General features: G+C 34.2%; 1 protein-coding gene across 1 annotated transcript in view; it reads left to right on the plus strand.

Annotated features, from left to right (window-relative positions):
* The window catches only part of GUCY2F (guanylate cyclase 2F, retinal), a 571373-nt gene that overhangs the window by 399323 nt on the left and 153330 nt on the right, over positions 1 to 18720 (plus strand). The window contains exon 11 of the mRNA XM_044057284.1: positions 1075 to 1223. Within this exon, the coding sequence (XP_043913219.1) occupies positions 1075 to 1223 (149 nt within the window). The remainder of the gene's footprint in view (positions 1 to 1074; positions 1224 to 18720) is intronic.

Raw genomic sequence — 18720 nt, forward strand, 5'->3', positions numbered from 1 at the left:
GGTCATTAGCCTAGTATATATCTATGACCCTATGAACAATCATGGTTTTGACTCATGCTTCTACATCTGTCATCTCACCTTCAGGGACTCTCTGAATGGGAATATGAAACTCACAGTTTGTCTGGATTTAATGCTAATTGGATGGCATACTATATTTAGAAATGAATATAAAAGAAACAACAGAAACTTGCTGCCATTAATACACAAAGTAAAAGAGCAAGACATAGCTGATAAATGATTAGCAAAAGGCTCAAATCTTACAGGTTAGGAGGAATTGCCTGTCATTTTAGTGCAGAGGACTGAAGCTATGAATTGTTAATCGCCATGTAGCCTTTAGTTTGATTACCACAGTCACTATGTGCTTCTTACGTAAGCCTGAGAAAATAATTTAAACAGTTCTCCAAGGTTAGCTTAATGAGAAGGTCATATTGCCTAAAACATTCACTTGGTTAAGACACAAAGTAAATATAAAAATATGCTAAAATTTGTGGTTGACAGACTGGTAAACTGACTGCTTCAAAAAATACAAAGAATTTTAAAAGAGGGGTTATAGCTCTGCCATGTCTGAAGCAGAACTGCAAAGGAAGATAGAAAAGCTGTGGTAAGGAAACTATTTTGATAGCTAAATTGACTATATAAAATGGTATAAGATAAAGAGAATGTATAAATGCTGATTCACTGTTACAGCTGGCAGAGCTCTAGGTAAAATAATAGGAGAGACAAATGTACACATGCATGGGGCGTTCTCAGAAAACCTATTTGTGTGAGAGCTTTTGGTGTTCTTGTATATATTTTATTAAAGTGCATGGATTCTCTGAGGAAGTGTTGTTTGTTTCTCCCTAAGTTTTTGATGAGCTTACTTCTTGTTCTCATTTTATTAATAATTTAAATACCTAAAATTATCTGTGGGAGATACTAAATTGAATTATAGTTCAATATATTTGCACAATGTATAGTTAACTATCTGAGATCTCTCAGAACTATAATAGCTGTAAGCTAACTATGTAGACATTTAAATAGATGCAGTGGTGGAATAATGTATATTCTTTATTTGATTATATATCTGATTTCTAGAAATAATTCAGAAATTAAAGAAACCTCCCCCGATGTGCAGACCGGTGGTATGCCCTGACCATGCTCCTTTGGAATGCATTCAGTTAATGAAGCAGTGCTGGAATGAAGTGGAAGAGAGACGGCCATCATTTGATGAAATATTTGACCAAGTAATTTTTTCACATTTATCTGCCACTTACATTACCTGTTTTACCTGACTTTGGTTTTACACAAATTGAACGTTTTATAATATCCTTAATAGCTGTCAAACCAACATTTACACAAAAATCAGCAACATTGTACAGTATATATGTTTTAGAGCTGCATGCATTCATCAAACTAAGTTACATAATTGTCTTCATATTGCAAAAATTATTTATGCAAAGTTTCAATGTGCAATTATTTTTTTGTTTAATTTGAGCAAATGAAAAAATATGTCTTAACAATTTCTTAAACATTTTATTTGGCATTTATTCAAAATGACCAGGAGAAGGTAGTCACAGCATTAAATAAACAATTCAGCCTACAGTTCTTCATCAGGTTTATCTGTTCAGTTATGTTTATTTTAGTCTCAGACCAAAAAATGTTAGTTCCATCATTTGCGTTGTGCTTAATCTCTAACCTGGAGATGCTAGTTCTATCATTTGTTTTTGCTTTAGTCTCTTTGACCTGGAGATGGTAGTTCCATCATTTGTGTTTGCTTTAGTCTCTGACCTGGCAATTTTAATAACATCATTTGTGTATGCTTTAGTCTCTGACTTGGTGATGGTAGTGCCATCATTTGTGTTTGCTTTAGTCTCTGACTTGGTGATGGTGGTGCCATCATTTGTGTTTGCTTTAGTCTCTGACTTGGTGATGGTGGTGCCATCATTTGTCTTTGCTTTAGTCTCTGACTTGGTGATGGTGGTGCCATCATTTGTGTTTGATTTATCCTCTGACCTGGTAATGTTAGCTCCATCACTTATGGTCTTTACCTTTAGGACTTGTATTTCTGCATTTAGAGTTTGTAGTTTTTGGTAATGCTCTTGATGAAGGCATAAATCTCACTAGCGTCTGCAATCTAGTTTTTATTATTGGTTACACCAAGTGTGCATGGGAAATGGGTAAAGTATAGGAAAAAACAGAGTTTCAAATGGCAGAAGATATGAATGTCTTCATAGATGTTAGCAAAATAATAGTTAAGGTTGATTATATGCTGAAGTGATCAGGAGACAAGACAGAAGAGCAACCACCACAAGACAAATTCCCAGGACCAGATAAAAATACAGAATTAGTTACAGATCTTGACAAACAGGAAATCCTTGGAAAGAGAGGTACTGACAAGGGTAATGATAAACCAGCTGCTCCATATCTGTGCCACTCATGAAGAGGTGCACTCAGGAAAAGGTAAACTCATTTTAGTGGGCACAGAGTGTGGCACACCAGAGGTATGAGCTGCCCACTGGGATATTCAAACTGTGCTGACTTTGGGAGTCAGTATGAGGCTTTTTCTAACAAATGCATTCACTATTCTGAGCTTAGATAACTGGCAAAATGTACACTGAATATTCTCGAGCGGGCTAGTAGTGCATAGATATCACTCCATAAAAAAATGTCTTCTATTCCATGACAGTATATTAAGATGCCGTGGAGCACGGACTGAAAAAAAGCAAACAGCTACCATCTTTATTTATGCTCACTAAGTACATCTTTGTTATTTAGCGAGTGCAAAATTAAAAAAAAAAAATCACACAACTAGCAAATGTAACTGTAGCAGCAGCTATGAGGACTTGCAGTTTTACTTTCACCTTGCTAAGCATGGCTTAAAAAGCCACATTTATTAAGCTGGAAAAAGAAAAGAAAAGGCAATGCATCTGCTTGAGTATGTGTGTGCTTTTGAGTCTGTCAGACAGTGAGAGTGAGCGATGAGAGGGGGAGGGAGAGAGCATACGTCTCAACTTCTTTCCTTAAAAATTCAAGTTAGTAATAAAAACAAGAGTCTATCAGAGTAAGAATATAAGGAGAAATCAGAGGCATTTTGCAAAATTAGGGATAGATGAGAGGCATGGGGTGGGAGTGGGGTGTTGCAATGCATTTTTCATTAATTTTATTACAAAAAGATACTTGGTGTATTTAGTCAATAAAGCGTCTATAATTGCTAGGCACATTTGTGTGTGTGTGTGTGCCTTTGCATGTGTGTATGTGTTGACATTAAATACTTATAAAACATTTATTTTAGATGTAAAATACTTCCTACAGTAACAACTACATATGCTACAGCAACTATGAAACATTAGGTGGAACTATTTTACTTTAAAATATAAAAGTATATATCAATAATAAAAAAAAAAAAATATGAAACAATTTAACAAGTAGTGTGGTACCTAAGTGCAATAATGCCTTCCAGGGAGGGCATTACAGGAGAAATAATAGACTTCTAGGGGTGTAGAGGGTGGATGTGTGTGGCGTTGGCCTTCATAATGCCACTGGGTGGTCTGTTATTTCTCCAGTAATGCCCATTTTGTGAGGCATTACTGCTAGAGGTCTGAGTTAATAGATGGAGGATTAAGCAGTTAGAGGTCATGTCTGCCTTCTTGGGGGAGCAGTTGCATTTGCTTTGTTAAAGGTGTGCTCCTGGTAGAGATCAAGGCTTACTTCTGGATAATATCAGCATTAATGCTGTAGTTGACCAAGGTCTAGAAGGGCAGAAGGGTCAGAGAGCAAAATGAAAACACTGGAACAGAACAAATGTTACCTGTTCAAGGTCTGTCATGACACGTTAACTGAATTGGGGTACACTGCTGCTACCATTTTCTTCATTGCTTTCTGATGCCATCCTTTTCCTCATTGCTTTCTGATGTTATCCTTTTCCTCGATGCTTTCTGATGCTAGCCTTTTCCTCGTTGCTTTCTGATGCTATCCTTTTCCTCATTGCTTTCTGATGCCATCCTTTTCCTCGTTGCTTTCTGATGCTAGCCTTTTCCTCATTGCTTTCTGATGCCATCCTTTTCCTCATTGCTTTCTGATGTTATCCTTTTCCTCGTTGCTTTCTGATGCCATCCTTTTCCTCATTGCTTTCTGATGCCATCCTTTTCCTCATTGCTTTCTGACGCTAGCCTTTTCCTCGTAGCTTTCTGATGCTATCCTTTTCCTCATTGCTTTCTGATGCCATCCTTTTCCTCATTGTTTTCTGATGCTAGCCTTTTCCTCGTTGCTTTCTGATGCCATCCTTTTCCTCGTTGCTTTCTGATGCCATCCCTTTCTGATGCTATCCTTTTCCTCGTTGCTTTCTGATGCTGTCCTTTTCCTCGTAGCTTTCTGATGCTGTCCTTTTCCTCGTTGCTTTCTGATGCCATCCTTTTCCTCGTTGCTTTCTGATGTTATCCTTTTCCTCGATGCTTTCTGATGCTAGCCTTTTCCTCATTGCTTTCTGATGCTATCATTTTCCTCATTGCTTTCTGATGCCATCCTTTTCCTCGTTGCTTTCTGATGCTAGCCTTTTCCTCATTGCTTTCTGATGCCATCCTTTTCCTCGTTGCTTTCTGATGTTATCCTTTTCCACGTTGCTTTCTGATGCCATCCTTTTCCTCATTGCTTTCTGATGACATCCTTTTCCTCATTGCTTTCTGATGCCATCCTTTTCCTCGTTGCTTTCTGATGCTAGCCTTTTCCTCATTGCTTTCTGATGTTGTCCTTTTCCTCATTGCTTTCTGATGCCATCCTTTTCCTTGATGCTTTCAGATGCCATCCTTTTCCTCGTAACTTTCTGATGCCATCCTTTTCCTCATTGCTTTCTGATGCTATCCTTTTCCTCATTGCTTTCTGATCCTAGCCTTTTCCTCATTGCTTTCTGATGCCATCCTTTTCCTCGTTGCTTTCTGATGCTATCCTTTTCCTCATTGCTTTCTGATGCTAGCCTTTTCCTCGTTGCTTTCTGATGCCGTCCTTTTCCTCATTGCTTTCTGATGCCATCCTTTTCCTCATTGCTTTCTGATGCTATCCTTTTCCTCGTTGCTTTCTGATGTTATCTTTTTCCTCGTTGCTTTCTGATGCCATCCTTTTCCTCGTAACTTTCTGATGCCATCATTTTCCTCATTGCTTTCTGATGCCATCCTTTTCCTCGTTGCTTTCTGATGCTAGCCTTTTCCTCATTGCTTTCTGATGTTATCCTTTTCCTCGTTGCTTTCTGATGTTATCCTTTTCCACGTTGCTTTCTGATGCCATCCTTTTCCTCATTGCTTTCTGATGCCATCCTTTTCCTCATTGCTTTCTGATGCCATCCTTTTCCTCGTTGCTTTCTGATGCTAGCCTTTTCCTCGTTGCTTTCTGATGTTGTCCTTTTCCTCATTGCTTTCTGATGCCATCCTTTTCCTTGATGCTTTCAGATGCCATCCTTTTCCTCGTAACTTTCTGATGCCATCCTTTTCCTCATTGCTTTCTGATGCTATCCTTTTCCTCATTGCTTTCTGATGCTAGCCTTTTCCTCGTTGCTTTCTGATGCCATCCTTTTCCTCGTTGCTTTCTGATGCTATCCTTTTCCTCATTGCTTTCTGATGCTAGCCTTTTCCTCGTTGCTTTCTGATGCCGTCCTTTTCCTCATTGCTTTCTGATGCCATCCTTTTCCTCATTGCTTTCTGATGCTATCTTTTTCCTCGTTGCTTTCTGATGTTATCTTTTTCCTCGTTGCTTTCTGATGCCATCCTTTTCCTCGTTACTTTCTGATGCCATCCTTTTCCTCATTGCTTTCTGATGCCATCCTTTTCCTCGTTGCTTTCTGATGCTATCCTTTTCCTCGTTGCTTTCTGATGCTATCCTTTTCCTCATTGCTTTCTGATGCTATCCTTTTCCTCGTTGCTTTCTGATGCTAGCCTTTTCCTCATTGCTTTCTGATGCTGCCCTTTTCCTCGTTGCTTTCTGATGCCATCCTTTTCCTTGTTGCTTTCTGATGCTATCCTTTTCCTCGTTGCTTTCTGATGCTATCCTTTTCCTCGTTGCTTTCTGATGCAAGCCTTTTCCTCGTAGCTTTCTGATGCTGTCCTTTTCCTCGTTGCTTTCTGATGCCATCCTTTTCCTCCTTGCTTTCTGATGCTATCCTTTTCCTCATTGCTTTCTGATGTTATCTTTTTCCTCGTTGCTTTCTGATGCCATCCATTTCCTCATTGCTTTCTGATGCCATCCTTTTAATCGTTGCTTTCTGATGCCATCCTTTTTCTCATTGCTTTCTGATGCTATCCTTTTCCTCGTTGCTTTCTGATGCTATCCTTTTCCTCGTTGCTTTCTGATGCTAGCCTTTTCCTCGTTGCTTTCTGATGCTGTCCTTTTCCTCGTTGCTTTCTGATGCCATCCTTTTCCTTGTTGCTTTCTGATGCTATACTTTTCCTCGTTGCTTTCTGATGCTATCCTTTTCCTCGTTGCTTTCTGATGCTATCCTTTTCCTCGTAGCTTTCTGATGCTGTCCTTTTCCTCGTTGCTTTCTGATGCCATCCTTTTCCTCCTTGCTTTCTTTTTTTTTTAAAACAAGTTTATTGTTTTTAACATACAAAATAAATATCATAACAATTTTATACAAGCAATTAAAATAAAAATAGTTATAACATTCAATAAAATAACCAAAGTATTTACAAAGACATCCACTACAAATCAAATCAATTGATTAAACTATAATGTCATGCTATTGAAACTAAGATTTTTTAACAGGTTTTGTAAAGTATCCCATATAATATAATAAGATGTTTTTCTAGTAGTTCTTGATTTTATTGTCATCAATTCCATATGACACACTTCAGTCATAACATTTTTAAATTCATTAAATGAAGGAGGGGTATCTGAAATCCAATTTCTGGTTATTATTTTTCTAGCCACTGCTAGAATAGACCATAATAAGGGAAGTTTGACTTTTTTAACACTTTTAGGAACAGGTGTGTTAAATAATATAAGTGATTTAGAAACAATGAAATTATCTGTGAAAAGGGCCTGCAAAAATCATTGATTAACTTCCAATATTCCTTCAATTTTATACAGTCATAAAACATATGTGCCCAATCAGCATTTATTTCTACATTACATCTTTTACATAAGTTGTCTTTATTATTTATTTTATTCATCATTAAAGGTGTATAGAAGGATCTATATAAAAATTTCCAAGTAAAAAGTCTCCAATTAATGGAAGAAGTAGTTTTATAAGCAGATTCCAATATATATTGTTTATCTTGTTGTTTTGGTGATTCACCATTAATGGAAATGAAATAATTCCAATAGGTATCTGAACTGTAATGAGTTTCTTCTCTGATAATTTTATGTATGTATGAGAGCTTACCTTTATCAGAAACTCTATGTTGTAAATTTAATATCAAGTAATCAATCAGTATTGGAACAGATTATTTAACTGTTAAAGACATTAAATCAATTTTATTAATAAGATGTCTAAAAGTCTGAATTTCTAACCAACATGTTTCTCTCAAATCAAATTCTTGTTTTAAGAAGTCTAAATTTTTTACTTTATTATCAGATAGTAACTGATACCAGTACTTTAGATCATTCTCTGTGACTAAAAGAGTTCTTTCAGAGGTGATTGACAAAAGCATACCTTGTGTATACATTATAGGGAATAGAATAAAATTCCATTCTTTATACTTAGGATGCATGAATATAAAATTACGATAACTGATAATAATGTTTAATGGGTAACTAACTATATATTTTGGTGTAATGGATGAAGTACAAAATTCTTTTAGTAACCATAACATGGGGTTATTTACAATAATATTTTTATGTATTAAAGAGATTTTCATGAAGTGAATGCTAATTAGTTCCCAGTAATCTTTCCATCTTGCAACATATGACTGATCTATTAACAAAGTAATAACTTTTATAATAGAAGAGATAGTATATAAATTAAAGTCTGGAAATGAAATGCCCCCTTGAGACCAGCTATTAGTATGTTTCTTTAATGCAATCCTAGGTCTATTAGGTGCCCATAAGAAATTTAACATTAGTGAATTCAATTTCTTAATAATTATTTTTGTAGGTGGGAGTATTATTGATTGTATTAAGTATAATATCTTAGGGAATACTATCATTTTAATAATTGTGAGTCTCTCTTCCATGGTAAAAAACACATTGTTCCAGCTATTGAAAAGATTTTGTATATTAAGAAGACAGGTACTATAGTTATTATGTATAATAGATTTGATATCTTTAGTTAATATTATACCTAAGTAAGTTATCTGACCTGAGTTGGGCATATATTTGTTAAAATCATTAATGAGGACATTTTTTCGTGTGTATATTGGTAATATTTTAGTTTTTTCTTCATTGAATATTAAACCAGAGATATTTTTAAAATCCATCATTTTATCAAATAAGGACTGCATAGAAGAGTTAGATCCTGCTGATGTAATTAGAACATCATCTGCAAAAAGTTGAATTTTAGATATTGTATTTTCATCTATATCAAATCCTTCTATATCAGTACTGTTTCTGATCAAATTAGCCCAAGGCACCATTATTAAAGTAAATAATAGTGGAGAGAGTGGAAACCCTTGTTTTGTACCTTTTAAAATGGGTATTTTTTGTGAGACATATGTTCCTATCTTAATGTAAGCCAATGCTCCTTTATATAGATGTTCAATTAGATTTACAAATGCATCTGAGAAGTTTGTGCACTTCAGTAAGATAAACAAGTAGTCCCAACTTACTGAATCAAATGCTGAACTTATATCAAGACTAATAAGTGTTAAATCTTTCTTTTTCCTATTTGCAAAATCAATTAACGTTAAAGTTCTCCTTATATTATCAAAAGTATTTCTATTTACAATAAAGCCTGTCTGGTCTATATCTATAATGCCTGGGATGATTGTCTTTAATCTATCAGCAAAAATACTCATAAACATTTTATAGTCAACATTAAGTAATGAAATAGGTCTATATGAAGTGCATCTGGTTGGGTCTTTATTGGGTTTTAAAATTGGTGAAATAAATGTGTATTGCCAAGATGGGGGAGTTGTTAACTCATTTTGGGCCAAAATAAAAACCTTATGTATTAATGAGTAAGTACTTTTGGGAAGAATTTTATAGATCTCTCGTATAATACCATCATTACCTGGTGCTTTGTTTGATTTAAGCTTGTTTATTTGTGTAATAACCTCTGTATATGAAATATTTTTATCCATTAGTTTAGTCTGTTGTTTATTAAGTTTTTTGTTCATGTTTGTAGTTATAAATTTCTTTATTTTATCTTTAGGCTCCATGTTAATGTTATTATGATTAATTTTGTGAAAGTGATTTCTAAATTAATCTAATATTTATGGTAAACTAGAAACATTCTTCTTTTTCCTTGGAGAGAAAATGTCTTTGATATGATTTTGTTTATTCAACCTTTTTGTTTTATTTTTAAGTCTATGTAAGTATTTGGGACTTATTGAGTAAGACAAAAACTTATATTTCTCTAATGTTATTTTAACTTTATGAGTTAAAATTTCTTTGTATTTCTCATTTAATTTATTTATTTCTTCAATTACTTTTTTGTCCACAATATTTTCTTTATTATTATGTTTGTATGAGTCTAATTTGTTTTGAATGTCTATTAATTCCTTGTCCCAAGATTTCCTTTTATTATTATACCATCTGATACTTTGTCCATATAAATATGATTTTAAAGCATCCCAAACATAAACAATGGAGACTTCAGGTGTATTGTTTAAGTCTAAAAAATGTTGCACTTCTGAAAGTATATAATCTTTATAGTCTTTTAGTTGAGTTAAGTATGCTGGTACCCTTTTGATCTGAACATTGTAAGTACTTTTTATCATAAACTCAAAGACAATTGAATTATGATCTGATATAGGACACGAAATGATTTTAGAATGAATTAAGTCTGTTACCATCTGGTTAGAAATAAAGACTCTATCTATTTTTGAATAAGTTTTATATCTGTTAGAAAAAAAAGTGTATGGTAATGATTTTGAATCTATCTGATTATTAATATCATTCAAATGATATAAATTAACAAAATCCTTTAAATGTTTTGCATTAGATGTAATTTTCCTTTTTCCTATAGTAGTAGTATCTTTTTCATGTAGGATACAATTAAAGTCACCTGCTAAAATAATATCTCCTATAGAAAATGATATGATCTTATTGAGATGGTGTTTCACTGTATTAATGCCAATTCCTGGTATCCAATATACATTGATTAATGTATATGTCTTTCCATTAATCTGTATTGTAACCATACAAAACATTCCTTTATCATCTTTATAAGACTTAATAGTTTTAGGTATGGGCATACTTTTATTCCATAAAATAGCCACTCCTCTTTTTCTGAGTGTGTTCTGAACTAACCAAGACTGTATATTTATTAGTGGCTAATTTATCAATATCCTTTTCAGGAGATGTGTTTCTTGAAGGAATACTAAGTTGGCCCTATGCAAATTAATGTATCTCATTAAACTTGCCCTTTTACATGGGTTATTCAGTCCATTAATGTTTAAAGAAATTCCTTTTAGAGAAATCATTTAGCTTTTATAAACATATAAAACATATAATCAGAATAACAATTAACAAAATAAATGATATTATACCTCCTCCTTTAGGTGTACCATTAATTATAGTTGTATTTATTGAAAATCTTATGGGATTTTGTATAAGCTTCACTTTTATTTGTAGTGACAATGAGTTTATAAAATGTGTTGTGGATGTCAGAACTATATACAAACAACAATAAACAGGTGAAAATAATATTAGGATTAAACATTGCACCCAGCCTGGAGTTAAGAACTCCAACTTTGAGTAGCACATACCACTCAAGTTATCCCCCTATCCTAAACAGCAGTACCTCAGCTGCCACCATATCAATTCAATACTAACTATTATTAACTAAAGTTAACCTCATTTAATTAGATTATCTAGTAAGACAAAGCTAAACAATTTATAAATCAGCTTCATATAAACAAATAAGAACATTTAGAAACAGCTCATATTACTATGTACATCTATTTTGTATAATACACTCATAATCAAAATAGCATTCTAACAAACTTGATAATGGGGACCGAGAAGAGAGAGAGAGAGAGAAAGGAAGAGAGAGAGAGAGAAAAAAAAGGGGGGGGGGCATATCTATATATTAGTTTATTAAAAGTTTGTAAAAATAAGTTCTTATGTTCATTTGGATTCAATAACTTAGGCTATTATGGTTCAGACATTATATATATTAGGGTATTCCTACTTTCTGCCATAGAAATGCAGTTAACAGTTTTAAAAACTTTAAATTACTTGCACCAAAGCTTTCTTCTCATACTTATTATTGCCAGTAAATACAATATTTATACTCATACATATGTTTACAAATCATACTGCACAGCAATGTAAATTCCTAGTTATACATAAATCATTGTGAAGAAAGCCATCTATATTTTATATATCTGAACTGCTGCTTTAAAATATGTCACATGACAGTTTCTTCTAAGATATAATCATAATGATACTTGTGCTTGTCAATTAGATAAGTCAAATGATTTATAACATTATATATGTTTAAATCATAAGTATTTATATACAATAATATGTTGCAGTCATGTAAGCTTTCAAAAACATGTGTATATATGTTTTACCTTCTATGCCTTCTAAAATATCTCACTTGCTTACTATGGCATACTGAATCAATTAAAATCATTATAACTTTCATATTTTATAAATTACATCTTAAATAGGTAAGTTGTTATAAAGAATAACTCACATTTAGATGTCATAAAGTTTGTTTTTCATCACAAAGTCGCATTTACAGCAGTTCTACTTCCTGGAACAGTGTTCTTCTTGAATCTGCGATGTGTCAGTGTGAAATCAGGGGTCAAAGTTCAAAATGACTGCATTCAGCTTCTCTGCGTGTATTCTGAGTGTTGAAGCTTTTAAAACAACTCGAGGACACTATTCATGAGGTAACCCACATCCCAAATTGTCTCCCTTAAAATTCTGGTGGGAATTTTAGTAAATGCAAGTGACTGATATTCATTTAGTAATACAAATGAAACTAAACAGTGCAAAACCTTCGCAAAGTATTTTACAAGTCATTACAGTCTCTATGACAGTGAAACCAAGCCTACAGTTATTTAACATATTATACAACTTATTTTTATATGTCCCATTTCATTTTCTCATACAAATCTTATTATATACATATATCAGTATTATCAGAAGCATATAACTGTACTTATAAGAGAGAAAGAGAAAAAAAGAAAAGGAAGGGAGTAGAGAAAAAGAGAGAGAGAGAAGAAAAAAAAAGGAAGCTACAAAGAGTATCTACAAAGAAATATTACTTGCTGTTTGTATTAATAAAGTTAAACATGAAACATATTACTTACAACTATTTTAGTTCTAATTATTTGCAATTATATCATGACATATTATTTGTAATCATGTATAAGCAATAAAGTCATGGTATAATATTTAGCAACAGTGTTTAAACAGCATATATAGTTTTAAAGAACTAATAAGTTATTATTTCACTTTTTCCATATTTTTCATCATACTTCTCTCCTTGCCCTCCCCCACCCCTCACTAAATGCATAGTTTAAAGAGAATGCCATTATTTAAAACAAGAAGAGAAAGAAAATGTATCAAATTACTAACCTTAGGTCTCTTTATCACAAAGAGAAACAAGTTGATTGATAGCATGTTATTTGTTCCTCAGAGAGTTTGACTATTTATGAAACAAAAACAGTTCTTTGCACACAGAAAATAACTTTGAATAAATCTTTAAAATATTTGTGGCTTTCTGGAGATGCAGTAACTGTATTTGAAGAGATTAAGAGAGAAGAAAAAAATATATAGAACATGTCATTTGTTTTTTAGTCTTTTTTGCTTCTCTGAAGTCTTCCAAGAAGTTCCTGTTGCCATCCTCTTTAACGAAGGACTTGCCCATTCCATATCTTCTATTTTATCTAATATCTTATTTTTTTAATATACAGCAAAGCAGAGTCCAAGTCTTCAAAAATTCTAGGGCCATCAGGTAAAAAGATTTTTAGTTTGGCAGGAAATAAAAGGTAAGTTTTGAACTGTGCTTTCTTAAGCTCTCTTATTAATGGCAAAAAACTTTTCTTTTAGTTATTACCAAGGAAGAATAGTCATTGTCAAAACACACAGTTGCCTCATTAATTTTAATAGGTGCTTTAGCCCATGCAGATTTTAATACCATCTCCTTGTCATAAGATGATAAAAATCTTACTATAACTGATCTAGGATACTTTTTTTAGAGTTAAAATTAGATAAGGACCTATGGGCTCTTTCAATACCAAAAGAAAATGCTTCTGACAAGTCTAAAGTTTTGGGAAGCCAAGTATTTAAAAAGGAAGTAATGTTGTTACCTTCTATATTTTCTGGCAGTCCAAAAATCCTAATATTATTGCGTCTAGATCTGTTTTCCAGGTCATCAAGTTTGGATTGTAGATGTGTGTTCTGCTTCAGCAAAAACTCAATGTTAATTTCTTCTTCCTGGATTCTGTTCTCCATATCATTAACAGTCTCTTCTATGCCTGTAATCTGAGCCTTCTGTTGTTGCAAGTCTTGATGTAACAAATCCATTTGTTTTGTAGTTTTTTCTATGAAGTTATCAATTTTAATATCCAGTTTGTCCATTTTGGTTGTTAGTTGTTGAATAGTAGATATCAGAGACTGAAGCTCTTTCTTGATGCTGGAATCCTGACTGTTTGCCTTACTGGAACTCATTTTGAACAGAGGTGATGAAAGAGAAATTTCCAAGATGATTTCTGACAGGAAAATTATTGAAATTTTCTTTCTTTTTTAGATATTACTCAAGAAACTGATATTCCAAACATATTTAGAAAGAAAATTATTTCATTAGTTGATTTTTAAAGTAATTATTTCCTGTCAGTGCAGTTAAGTTGGTGGAGCTGAAGAAATCTGCTATCCAGTGTTCATCCTTGGCCACGCCCTCCTCCTCATTGCTTTCTGATGCTATCCTTTTCCTCGTTGCTTTCTGATACTAGCCTTTTCCTCATTGCTTTCTGATGCTATCCTTTTTCTCATTGCTTTGTGATCTCATTGGCTTAAAAGTAGTCATAACACTGACATTTCCAAAGCATAATGAAGCATATTCATATCTGTTGTCATTTAAACTTGCCTTTTTTTAATACCTTGCCCATTCTTAATTTACTCTTATGTAATCTGCAGGGACTAACAAACTATACCAGCACTTTTGGAGTAGCTATCCTCATTCTCTGCTGTTACACCCAGGCATTTTGTTAATTTTTCTGTTGGCATACTGTGCTCTGACCCTCATAACTATCGTTCACATCATCTGCATGCATGCTTTAAAAAGTGATATACCTCTGTGTTGAGCATAACACTTCCTGGGAGTATCTTGTTTCGAAGTCCCTTTTATGAATCAGCTTTATGCATTTAAACTTCCTGTGTAACTCAGTTATACACCTGGTCCTAAGACTTGCCCATCGTGTAAGACATTTCTCAATCCAGGCTTCTACAATTAAGCAGTTTTGATATTCAAAGGAATACTGTGGATAGCTTGCTACTGAAGTTTCATTTGAAAGAAAATCTTAATATTGTGTTCAAAATTAAACTGCAGTTATACTTCTTACATGGCAGCTGTCATTATTATAAAAGACTGTTACAGCAGTAAAGAAGGGGAAAGGTAGAGAAGGAGGAATGATATAACATGAATATGCTATACTTTATTATATGTTGGAGGAGGTGCTGCTATGGCTGCCTTTAAACATGGACCAGTTCCATCCCAAATCAGACTGAGTGTGTTACCTCATCAAACATGACTCATGTTTAATACTGCTATTCAATTTGCAGCCAGTCCTCAAAATGTTCAGTTAGTTACAAGCTAGCCTTTTACTATAGGCTCAGATATGATAGAGCCAGGAAGTTATCTGGGATTGCTATTAATTAATATGGACCTCCCTAGGAATTATAGAGGCAAACAACTTACAAGCAAGGCCTGGAATATTAAGAGAAAACAAAAAACAGATAATCTATAGGAAAATGACCAAAGGTTTAACATCATGAATGTTACAGTTCATGCTGCATACTTCTTTAGTAACTTCTCTCATGAGCACCATAGTTTCAGACACGATCATGAGCCCATGTTTTCAGTTGTTTGTGTGATCCGGACCTCCTTGTATTTCCTGGAAATCCTTGACTCCGTCACCTAGCTGGTTAGGTAGGCCTTCAGCTTTGGTAGGAGTCTTTACTCATAAATCAATTCCATGCTAGGAAAAGCCTGAGTAGTAACCATATAATAACCATACAGTAACCACACAGTAACCTCACAGTAACCACACAATAACCATACAGTAACCATACAGTAAGCACACAGTAATCATACAGTAACCACACAGTAACCTCACAGTAACCATACAGTAACCATACAGTAACCACACAGTAACCAGACAGTAACTATACAGTAACCATACAGTAAGCACACAGTAATCATACAGTAACCTCACAGTAACCACACAGTAACCATACAGTAACCATACAGTAACCACACAGTAACCACACAGTAACCATACAGTAAACACACAGTAACCACACAGTAATCTCACAGTAACCACACAGTAACCATACAATAACCACACAGTAACCATACAGTAACCATACAATAACCACACAGTAACCATACAGTAAGCACACAGTAATCATACAGTAACCTCACAGTAACCACACAGTAACCATACAGTAACCATACAGTAACCACTCAGTAACCATACAGTAAACACACAGTAACCACACAGTAATCTCACAGTAACCACACAGTAACCATACAATAACCACACAGTAACCATACAGTAACCATACAGTAACCACACAGTAACCATATAGTAACCACACAGTAACCAGACAGTAACCACACAGTAACCATACAGTAACCATACAGTAACCACACAGTAACCATACAGTAACCACACAGTAACCATACAGTAACCATACAGTAACCAAACAGTAACCAGACAGTAACCACACAGTAACCATACAGTAACCATACAGTAGTGAATATTGCCTTTACAAGTGCACCTCTACTACTGCTCATCTCATTGACTCACTTTTCACTAACACCTGAGACAATAAGTTTGACTCATCAAACAGGTAACTGCCAACTCTTTTTCGTATGGGCAATACAGCCTGCAGTCCATTAAATAGTTTGTTGAACTCAAAGGTTACAAAACCTTGTGGTAAATTATAAAAGTGTCAGGAAATGCCTGTTTAATGAATCAAGCTTGACCAAATGTTGCTGTAAAAGTAACAGATCCAAACAACAGGCTACCATCTGAGTACATTAGTTCAGCTCCATTTAAACATCTAAGTTTGTCGATCAGACTGCTAACATAAGGGTTCACAGTGTGTAGCTAAAACCAATAGGATTAGTATAACCTAACCAGCAGATGATAATTTTTAATTCATCACAGTGATGGCCAGTGACTTCAAATCAAAGGGGGAGTACAGGAAACACCTGAATGGGTTGGAGTCAACTAGAAAGAGGTGGGGTTAACATCACAGGGAGGAGCTATGATACAGTGGGATCACCACTGATCATTCTTACCATTTTACATAAAATAACTCCTCAATCAAGTGTTAGGTTATGCTATAACAGCACAAAACCTAAACATCTCTAAACAGTAAAAATGTGGTTGGTCTTGACTGTCAAAACTATTATAAGTACACGTGCTGTAGAAAACATACATTGTACTATATCAGGTAAGCCGCATTTTATACAATGCCAAGTGAAAAGTAACAATATTTGGAAATCCCAGTGTCCTATTTTAATTTATTATTCACAGTTCAGGGTCACTCCAATGCTTAATGTGCCAGTGGTTCTGAGACACCCTGACACAGACTTGTATAACAGCTGACTTTACAAAAACACATTTATCTTACAAAGCCAGAACTACAACAGTAAGCAGCGGGGCGAATCAACTCATTTCATTCACAAAAAGTCCCTCCTCCCTATTACTCAACAAAAGTATCTGCTTTGACCCTGCCAGGATTAAATTAACATACCTACATCCATTTCATTTAGTTGACAGAAACATTAGTCGCAACTTATTTGTGCCAGCTCACCTTGCACAAATACACATTCATACTTTACAAAAACACATTTATCTTATAAAGCCAGAACTACAACAGTAAGCAGCGGGGCGAATCAACTCATTTCATTCACAAAAAGTCCCTCCTCCCTATTACTCAACAAAAGTATCTGCTTTGACCCTGCCAGGATTAAATTAACATACCTACATCCATTTCATTTAGTTGACAGAAACATTAGTCACAACTTATTTGTGCCAGCTCACCTTGCACAAATACACATTTCATTTATTTTACTTTTGTTTACCCAGGTTTGTCTAAATGTCTTTAGCCAAAAAAAAAAAAAAACTTTTTAGCATATATCTGGGGACAAAATGTCTAACATATTGCAAACATTTTTAAACAGACATTCAATATATACAAGTACAGATATGAAATAACATACATTAATAATGACTCATACATTTGATAATTAGATCACATTCATCAACTACAGTATTTCAAAGCCAGAATTATAACAGTAAACAGCAGGGCCAGTTTCTTCATTCACACATAGCGCCAATCTGTATTGTCCACACCACCCATAGTATCTGATTTGATCTTGTGAGGTTAAAATACAACACTGTTATTAATATATGTATTTTTTTCACATAAACAATAGCTTGAGTTCAGAGCTTGTGGTCAATCTTACTTCACTCAAATGCATGTTACTCTTGAAGAGCAAGTCAGAATTATAACAGTAATGCCAGTCATTTCACTCACACATACTAGCATAACCCTCAGCTTGATTCCCTACCCACAGTACCTTCTTTAAACCTACAAGGTTTAAAATAATAAAAAGAGAAGAAAATGGTTACATTGCTGCAAGGAACTCAGGCGTGCATGCACACAGCTCAAAGTTCTGCAAATGGTTGCACTCACATTTTTGCACTAGCAACCTGCTGCTAGTGCTATGCAAGTAAAATCTTTATTTATTTATTTATTTATTTATTTTTTTACATTTTCTTCTTTTTTTTTTACTCTCCAAAAGTTGGGGGGGGGGGGCTGCAGCCCAACAGTCCAGTAGCATGTGCTGCCCATGAATAATCCCTAATTGCTGACTGACCCCCTGAGCTGAGTTTACTTCAGAATCTCTAAATCAGGTCATAGTAAGAGTGACAGGGACAGCTTGAATAAAAAATGTGAAAAAATGTGGCTGGAATACGTTAATGCAAAAAAGTTTGCAGTAGCAAACATGACATTTGCTTTACTATGAAATTGTACTTTATTTGACTTCCCTGTATTCTTCTGTTGCAGAACAAAAGAGTTAACTGTTTTAAGTAAAAGCATTGACTGTTTTTCTACATGTATTTCCTCATTTGTTTTATACACAGGTAAACTGTATTCATATTTTTTCACAAAACTAACCAAAGAAACACAAAAAGCTATGCAAGATATGTTTATTTAAACAACTATATCCAGCAAACTATAGATAAAATGCACTGATTACTGCACGTAATTTAGACTTTGAAAAATCAGTCCTATTTTATGAAATTAAATTACCTGCCTTTGGAGGCCTTATGCAGAGCTACAGCAAGGGGGATTTTGGTGCTTTGGGCAGCACACTAATCTGGCTACCTTCAGCAGATG

Source organism: Protopterus annectens, chromosome 15.part0 (genome assembly GCF_019279795.1).
Source record: "Protopterus annectens isolate FY-2018-M chromosome 15.part0, PAN1.0, whole genome shotgun sequence".
Lineage (NCBI taxonomy): Eukaryota > Metazoa > Chordata > Ceratodontiformes > Protopteridae > Protopterus > Protopterus annectens.